The 10,064-nt window shown below is 39.3% G+C and overlaps 1 protein-coding gene across 1 annotated transcript; it reads left to right on the forward strand.

Annotated features, from left to right (window-relative positions):
- Window positions 1-5,756: 5,756 nt before the first annotated feature.
- Window positions 5,757-9,814, forward strand: LOC123397783 ((E)-beta-caryophyllene synthase-like). The gene is made up of 7 exons (XM_045092315.1): window positions 5,757-5,951; window positions 6,241-6,499; window positions 6,601-6,973; window positions 7,164-7,382; window positions 7,476-7,611; window positions 8,156-8,401; window positions 9,326-9,814. The coding sequence occupies exons 1-7, from the start codon at window positions 5,814-5,816 to the stop codon at window positions 9,629-9,631; spliced, it is 1,677 nt and encodes a 558-aa protein (XP_044948250.1). The 5' UTR covers window positions 5,757-5,813; the 3' UTR covers window positions 9,632-9,814.
- The last annotated feature ends 250 nt before the right edge of the window (window positions 9,815-10,064 follow it).

Below are 10,064 nucleotides of genomic sequence, written 5' to 3' on the forward strand. Positions count from 1 at the left end.
CTACCTGATGTACTACTTTGTATAATCTTTATGAGTATATAAAACAGACGCATGCATCCACCCAGATGCAGAGGCAGGAGTTAATCTTCTTTTTCTAAAAAAATATGCATTTTCATTTTCTAGACGATTTATTTTTTAGCCGAAGTGAAAACTTCCGTTTGGTGTCAATTTCCGTTGTCGCTACAGAGCCACACGCCCATACCTGTGCTATAAGGCTACTGTTATCTTCCTTTGTATGATACCACTATCGAAGGACGTCCAGGACGTATGACGAAGATGACATATGTTAGCTCGTCATTATTGAGTTAAAAATAATGTGTTTCTCGCGGCCAAAAATGTGTTTCCTGTGTTTTGCTACCTGCCCACAGTTTCCTTTCTCCTTCATAACCGTACCTAACTTTTGGCCCACGTTTTCTACATTCTTTTTAAAGGAGGTACAAGGGGAAGAAATCGGTACATGTTAGGTCGCCATCACTGCGTGAAGCCAAAAGCAATTGTCGGCCACACAATTGGATGATATTTCTCGTCCTGAATGTACTGCCATTTTTTAGTTTTAATTTTCTGCTCAATGAATAGTTATTTCACAATCACGTCAACAGTATCGCTGTTACAACGGCTTTATTGGTGACCACGCCATACATCGTTGTCGGCTGCAGCGCTTGAGCGGACTAATGAAGCTTGCAGCTGGTGTTAACGAAGTTAAGTGAATTATACTGAAGTCTATCTGTCTATTCTTCTATTCTATTGTATTATCTATCTATCTATCTATTATATACTAAAAGTAATATAAGGTGAACCAGGAGCAAGAGAAATACTATGTTAGAAAATTCCACATTCGACATTAATTAGAAGATATCAGCCGTCGATTGCTATATCTCTTAAAAGTAAGATTCCGTGATAGCTTAACATTTACAATATGGTGGGCCTCAAAGGATTTACGTGACACATGTCCATGCACATATGTTTAGGGAAATACATTTGCCAAGGAAACAATGTATAACTAAAAATACTGTACAATCTCATACGTACAATCCTCAAAAATAAACAGGATCTTCTTATATCTGTTAAAAACCTGGATCATTCAGCTGTCAATAGTAACATGTTGCGAGAGGAAAGAAACGCCTATCACGTTACCTTTTTTGGCGTGCCTGCCTCACAAACTCATATATGGTCAGGTATCATATATAGTTATATCATTTTTCTTAGTAGTTAGGGATATAACATTTGAACACTTCCGGGTATCTTCAAATGATTATCCTGATATTGGTGGCTAGCGGTTGGAATTTAAAATTCTACTGGTCAAATACCATACCTTTAATTTTACATATCATTTTTCCCGGGACAAACTTAAATCTCTACATATGGTTATATGTAATGACAATAACCCAATTAATGGCTCTTTACATGGAACTCGTCTGGGATGCACTCTGAGCTTTACTGTTTTTTACTATTACACCGAGCTTTACTTCAACGTACCGATAAATATCACGTAGATGGCTGAATATCACATGAACTAATCAAGTGTCAGCTCAACATACATCACTTTTGTGTACTTATCTAATATCTGAAATTAGTTGTTTGCGCCTGGGAAAAAACATATACTCTATAGGTTATGAAATATAAACTTAGTTACATGTATAGATGGATGACTATACAAATGTAACAGAAAGATAACAATATGTGCATTATAGTACAATGTTAAAACGTGAAAAAATATATAAAAAATAATTATTTAATAAACTATTGCACTTAACACTGGATGCTATTATTATGAGAGAAAAAGCTCCACACTGACCATTGAATGGAAAATTAAAAATTATTTTACATAACTTAAAAATTAATGATATAAAAAACAGCCATCCGTGATTGTCTCTTTTGCAGATTAGGCATGCTAATATGGTCACATACTAGCACACATTGATTATTTTTAGTGCTTATAGCTAGCAATTACAATGCTAATGTACCATAGTATACTAATAACCTCACAAATTGGTGCCAAAACGTAAATAGATTGGATTCTTTTATTGGATTTGAGATTGATTGAAGAACCTTATTTGCATAGTCGGTATCGAACAAGGGGAGGATCAGTGGCGGGTAATTATACACGTGCTTGCAAAAGAGAGGAAAATGACACATATGTGACATAACAAATACATATGAGCCAGATTGTGAAATATTAAAATAAGGGAACAACAAGGTGAGATTTAAACAAATTTCTAGAAATAATAGTACATATAGTTTGAACTAGAGGTTAGTCTACAAGACTTGTAGTGGCACTTCTTTAACTACAGCTATGATAAATAACACCATTGACACAGTTGGAAACAAAATACATAAATTTTGGAACCACACTCATATACATAATAATTCTCATAGCTTGCTCCTTGAAGATAGTATCCATGTCTTCAACGTCATATATTTCATTACAATAAATGTAACGGAGAGACAAAGATCTAGAAAAAGGTAAGTAAATTGTATATTTTCATTGTTTAGTTTTCCTACATATGTCGATAATTACTTTCATATTCACTCCATTTATATAATTTATTATTATTCCATCAAAACATCACATAAGAATAATCTCAGCTTTATTAGACACTCACCATTATGGAAAACATAAAACTTTATAGTCATACATCTAAGGTTAGTGGGCGATAATTTTAATGTTAGAATGGTATATTGATGTTATGTAGAACTAACACTATGGGCTACATCCGAATGATATACATGCCATAAATATATTACATTTACCTAGTTATTCACCCATAAATTTGAAAGTATTATAAATGGAAAATGCAACTCCGATAATTTAATTTGAATTTATCCGTGGTAGTTATAGAATGGATTGTTTCATATCGTTCTATGTGAACTCAAATATTCATAAAAGCATAATTTCATTTTTCAAACACTATATGACTAAAGATGAGGCCCTCACATATGTGAGACACTTTACTAGTTAAATCAACAAGGGCTTGAACCTTTGCCCAATAATTAACTGGATATGCCTGATAAAATCTTATCAAATGCTTAAACACCTCACTTAGAAAACTATGAACTTAATTACAGGAAAAGGTATACAATTAATTAATATACTTAACAAAGTTAACACAGGGTCCCATCTCATATAAAGAAGATGTTGAATTCACCATGATTAATTTTATTGTGATCAACTAATTTACAATTGTATCCAATTCCAAGATCTAACCCACCTTTAAATACAAAGTCTATCTGTAATAGAAGTCGTATGTTTCTTACAATTCCAACAAAATCCACATTGACGAATATGCATGCCATCTTAAAGTTATCATGTAGAATCTTTGTGTCCTTTACACTTAGTTATTTTACCATGAACCCCGCTGCAACTTCATCGACTTTAGATGACTACACCTATAATTGTAGTCCCATTTTCATTCATCACCGACAATGCTCTCATGAAAATTAAGTTCTTTCCCGTTCATCATCATCACATTATTATAAAATCATCACCATTGTAGCCTCTTCCTTAATCTACATGAAAGTAAACAACTCATATCAGGTTTTACATATATTAGTTACTTGAACTCACCATCCCAGCCTTGTTGAGTGTGTGTGTGGAACTTGAATAATCTTTTCGGCTACTTTTATTCACACAGAATAACATGGAAGTAGACATCTTAGAATTTCCACACATGCATATAACTACGAACCCAGAAACAAAGTAAGGGAGAGGCTGGATTGCATGCGGTGCATGAAAAGTTCCGCGGTCTGTGTGCCAACAGCTGGTTCTCCAGTTAAAACCTTCTTATCAAAAAAGTGTTCCCCATTTCATATTATAAAGCAATCATCATCAAATACAATGAGAGACCGAACAAACACGCACCATCACCGCACACAACACACACACCCAGGGCTAGATACAAAGGTGCCGGACACGACATCCCCCCCTACCGACAACCAAGCAAACTAGAGATGAGCGAGGTGGATCGTTTGGAGCCGACGGAGACCTCCACCATGATCATCCACAATAGAGAGGTGAACCGGACAGACCACGAATATATGCATAAAAACGGTGCCTTCCATAAGGGTGCGACCATGGATAGTCGCCACCACCCGATCGCAGAGATCAGGTTTTCACCCGGGGGAAGACGACAAGAGTGGAAACACCACGACAGAGCCTTCAGGAAGGATACAATGTCAACCGCTGCCACCATCTTCGGGCAGTCAAAGGACTGGGCAAGTGGTGTACCTCGGCGCTCAACCCCCCCCCCCTGTCGCACCCTAGCTACGTCAACCACCCGCAACCACGTCGCCCGTGCGTCCATCGTTGCCCACCCACACCTAAGACACATGCTCCGCCCCCAAACGCCGCGCCTCCCGCCGCCAGAGCCGCCGCCCTGCAACCAGACAACCCCAAGATCTACACAAAGGCACCAACCGGCGACCCTCAACCGACAGAACTACCTACATGTGCTTCGCTGGAAGACCTGCACCAACCCGTTTGCAACCGAGGAAAGGGGGAAAAAGGGGAGCAGACGAATCCAGACCAACACCCTCGTGTCGGCGAAAGGTGATGCGAACGCACTGAGGCTACCCATTCCTCCAACCAAGTTCCCGCCGAACACGAGGGAAGGGGGAGAAGGAGGAGCGGACACATCCGAACCGACAAACTATGCCGGCGACAGGTGGCTCCACCGCATCGAGGCCACCCATCCCTCCTACCAAGCTCCCCATTGAGCACACCCTCGTGTCGCCCACCATGGAAGACGACACACATCCCCGCAAGGCCACCAGCAAACATGTACCCACCGGTGAGGGGTACCAGACCCACCCGCAGCCGCAGCCAAGGAAGATCAGCAGGGGAGCCTTCCCGCGCCAAGCGCCACCGTCCAGCCGCAAGGGCCCGACTGGACGGGGGTGGATGGGTAAGGTGCAGACTAAATCGGAAAGGACAGAGAAAAAAAAGTTATGCACGGAGCGAAAAAGAAAGGAGGGGAGTACCACCAGTCAGATCTCTAGTTGACATACACGTGTATATGTTTACTTCCTACAAAATTTAATCTGAACCACACAGTTTATTTCCTACAGTGTATCTCCTCCTCTCACTCTTCCTCCAACGGCTCCGACGAGGATGAGGACTCGGCCTGCCCGTTGCAACCCAGACCCTCCCTACCCCCAAACAATTCTGATTTGTATCCATGATGTAATTTGGAGGTCCGATTTTTTCTTCTTCGTTAATAATATCACAGGTGCCATTTCTTTGCTAAACTTTGTTAATAGACAAACCGATCTAGTTAATAGAACAACCGATCTAGTTTGGTAACCTTGAATTGTAGAATTGTTTGACTTATTTGCCTTTTTATTTTATTTTACTGCTTATAGTGGGTGCGTGGAACCATATTCACCATTGCATTTTCGAGATCCAACCATCTAAAAAATTAAGATTACATGACTTAACATGGTGTCTCTCCGAGTGCCTCCAGTTACTAGATATATAAGATAGCAATGCATGGAGAATCTTTTTGGATGGCCTGCCAAAAGGGAACAATGTACTATGAAAGAGATACATGTCTTAGAATTTTCAAACCTCTACCTAACTTATTGAATATTGTATTTTAGTTAATGAGCACATTTGTGTGACAATACTGAAAGTGACAGTTACAATATCACGTGAATTTTGCATTCAGTGTTCCTGTGTGTCTCCAGTATTATACACGTGTGCCATTTAGGGGCCTCTCCTGTTCTATCTATAAAGCCAACCAGTTCACAAGGCATGCATCACTAACCTTAGCATTATCATAGACAAGTGATCAGCTGAGCTCCATCGTTCTCCAGCAATGGTAGCCTCTGTGGAGATTCGCCGCTGCCCACACTCGCAGCCTGTGATGAACGACGACCAGGGCAGCCACCTGTTTCACCACCCCACCGTCTGGGGGGACTTCTTCCTTGGTTTCAGGCCATTCACTCCGACGCAGGTGAACTAAATATAATTAGCACACACCAGTATTGTACTTTCCTGTTGGAGGCTGGCATCAAATGAACTAGCACTACTTCCATTGCACAACTCTAAATAGATGTACGATATGCATTAATTAAACAACTTAAATTTTAACACACATCATGTAGTATATATCCTTTTGTTTAAACATATTTTCATGCAAAATGGACCGTGGAAGCATAACCTCGAACACTGTGCAGGTCTAATTGTCTAAGACAACATGCATTGGGACACCAAGTAAGTACTAATGCTACATGCTCTTGCAGTGTCTTCTCATGAAAAACAAGGCTAAAGTAATGAAAGAAGAACTGAGGACAATGATAGTAGATTTGCGTTCTGTTGATCTGCCTCAGAAGCTTGAGCTTGTCGATACTTTACAACAGCTTGGTTTGGATTACCACTATGGGAAGGAGATCAATGATTTGCTGTGTGGGATTCATGATGCCGGCGATGACGCCAGCGATCTTCACACAGTGGCCCTTCGGTTTTATTTGCTCAGGAAACAGGGATTCAATGTTTCACCAGGTATTACAAACATAACTAAAATCTCAAAGAGGTGGACAGGTGTGATTTTCTATAAATATTTGTCCTAATAGAACTATGCACTATACATGACAATGCCGCAGATGTATTCTTAAAGTTCATAGATGCCGAAGGAAATATTACCTGCAACGACACAAGAAGCCTTTTGGCCATGTACAACGCTGCCCATATTCGAACCCATGGTGAAGAAACACTCAGCAGTGCGATGGCTTACACAAAAGACCATCTCCAGCGTGCGGTGGAGCAACAAACAATTCCACCATCAATATTGCTCGATCAGGTGCGGCGTGCGCAGGAAACACCTCTTTTCAGGAGGCCTCAAAGAGTTGAAGTGCGACACTTCATCTCAGTTTATGAGAGAATGAGTACAAGGAATGAGGCCATTTTGGAGCTTGCAAAGCTGGATTTCAGTATTCTGCAAGCTCTGTACTGTCAGGAGCTGAGGGCTCTTACTTTGTAAGTGACTCTCTATGATGAAATCTGCTATTATGTCGGTATAATTTCACCTACTTTCCCTTGGTGGAATTTATATTTCATCACTAAACTCTAAGTCCAGACACAACGCGGTGCCTCTTAACTCTTGACATGCGTTTCATATATACCATCTATCGTACCATTACAATCTGAGCTCATGGTTTATTTGCAGGTGGTGGAAAGAACTTCAACTCCAAGACCATTTGAGCTTCGCACGAGACCGGATGGTGGAGATGCACTTTTGGATGCTAGGAGTTCTATTTGAGCCACAATATTCATACGGACGAATCGTGCTCACTAAGTTCTTTACATTTATATCGATCTTTGATGACATTTACGACAGTTACAGCACCTTAGAAGAAAGCAAACTCCTCACCATGGCAATGGAAAGGTCTCTATATAGAAGTGTGGGATAGGGTGGTTTTAATAACCAATTAATGTGTTGCTTGATACTAATTCTGGAACAACTAACCATTCTTGTTAGGTGGGATGAACAAGCTGCTGAACAGCTCCCAGGTTACATGAAGTTCTTCTACAACAAAGTACTTGCTACCATGAAGGTTATTGAAAAAGACTTGGATAGTCAAGGAAACAAGCATGCAAACTATGTAAAAAAGCTAGTAAGTCGATGTCTCATGAACATGTTCAATTAAACAAAAATATATCGTTAAATACTTGCATAAGATCATTATGTATGGAACGCAACTAGCACTATGGTACGGATCCCCTGAATCGCATTTAGCAATTGATGCAGGGCCATTTGCATGGGTGTACAAGTAGATAAAAGTGATGAAATCATCATGGCTCTGCATAAATTTGAAGTATAAAATATTTTAACCCATCAACAGTGTAGTCGATGTATGGTGCATGGGTGTACAAGTAGATAAAAGTGATGAAATAATCGAGGCTCTGCAGAAATTTGAAGTTTAAAATATTTTAACTCATAAACAGTGTAGTCGTTGCATGGTTCATCTTAATTGTTGAATTCGTTTCAAAAAACCTACAAAACTAATATTACAATATTGGTTGATAGAAGTTATCACCTAGCTTATGTTTTCTTTATGTTCGCTCGTAAGACAAATCTGCTACATGAAAGAAATATGTGTATGGATATCGACAATTAACTTTCCCATGGAAAATAAATATACCATTGTACTTGTGCAGCTAATCGATGCTACGAAATGCTACTACAACGAGGCAAAATGGCGTGAGGAGAGCGAAACATCAGTTACTGTTGAGGATCACCTGCGATTCTCGGTGCCTAGCTCTTGTTGCATGCATATTGTATGCCTTGCCCTCGTTGTCATAGGGGCAAGCGTTGATGCCATCGAATGGACCATGACCTATCCCAAAATCATGCGAGCTTCTTGCATCATTGGCCGTGTCATCAACGATGTGGCTTCACACGAGGTTATATACTTAAAACTGAAAATATATGCCATGTTTGATTTTATTTGCAGTTTTTCGTTCATGGATAAGTTTGGCATCCTTTTAGTTTCTAGCTTGTCTCTTATATTTGGTGATGAATATTATGCAAAAACATAATAAATTCTAGTTGTGTGCAAGAGGATATCTATGCAGATTAAAAGACAGCTAAGTACATTGATGTAATGCCTCCATTCTGAAATAGTATCTAAGACTCTAAACACCTACTCCCTCCTTTCTGGTTTATAGGGCTCATCTCAAAAATTTCAGATTTCCATTATACTAGGCATATTTTGAGTCTAATTGAGTTAAAGTGCTTTGAGTCTCACACCATATTTAATTCATAGAGATAAGAGAAAGGAAATTGGTGGCTATGCATGCATCTTTTTCTATATGCACCATGCAAGTCCAATGAAAGGAAGGATGCTACATTTATTGCCTTGGAAATTGAATATGTGAGAAATATTTCATTGGCTAGTTAGAAGTAGTGCCATCCACTCACAGTTCACCCTGGTTAATGAGATTTCAGATTTGAGCCCTATAAACCAGAAAGGAGGGAGTATATGCATATATTGTTGTAAATTATAAACTTACAGAACTTAAATGTATTAAATCTAGTGATATTATTGTAGTTGAAAAAGCTCGAATAATTTCGTATATACAAACAATTCCCTTATAGATATTTGAAAAAATATTTTCTAAAACACCATCTATGTTGGAGGCGGGATAATAGTTAACAGGTCATACAAACTACTTGCCATAAAATATTGGTTAACTAATAGAAAAGTTATTTAACTAGAAAAGGATAACTGGTCTCTGCATCAATTGATGCATTGATGTATATAGCCATATTAATAGAAGGTATTATCACTTTGTTAATATGACAATTTTTCCTCTCTCGTAAATCAGCGAGAACAAGAACAGAGCTCTGGTGAGAGGCCTGTGATATCAACGGTGGAAGCGTGCATGGAGGAGAACAACTACACTGCAAAGGAAGATGCATACAGAAAGCTCAGGGAGCTCATAGAGGAGTCATGGATGGACATCATTGAGGAGATGCTCAAGTCAGCCGCCACACGGCCGGCAGCGCCGCTCCTAGAGGCCGTGGTGAATTCAACACGGATGTTGGACTTCTTGTACAAGGATCAAGACGCGTACACCGATCCACGAGCACTCAAAGTGGTAGTAGATTCTATATATGCAAATCCTATATAGAGAAAAGCATTTCATTTTGTATAAGCACATAATCATGCTATGAGAAACCATATAACTCAGCACTCATGTATCATGCAATGTATCCGTGATAAAACTGTGAGAAAAAAATGTACTTGGGCTACCCCTTTGGTGAAAGAATTATTGTACTCCAATTGTGTCTTACACAAAGTTTTCACGTGCAAACAATCAGATTCATTTATGCTTTAGAGTAAGTACAATAGTAGAGCCGGTTGCCGGCTGTAAGCTCATGCCATGTCACCTATAGCCTATCTTATAGCTAACATGTACAATAGTTGGTTAAAAGAGTGTACTATTTATTTATTATATGACCCATCTTTAAGGAAAATATGCATCTGCTGCTCACAACGGTTTTAGCAACTGCATTTTAGGCAAACTATTTTCTTTTTTAGGCAATCAATTCTGCCCAAAGTGA

The sequence above is a fragment of the Hordeum vulgare genome, chromosome 5H (genome assembly GCF_904849725.1).
Source record: "Hordeum vulgare subsp. vulgare chromosome 5H, MorexV3_pseudomolecules_assembly, whole genome shotgun sequence".
Taxonomy (NCBI): domain Eukaryota; kingdom Viridiplantae; phylum Streptophyta; class Magnoliopsida; order Poales; family Poaceae; genus Hordeum; species Hordeum vulgare.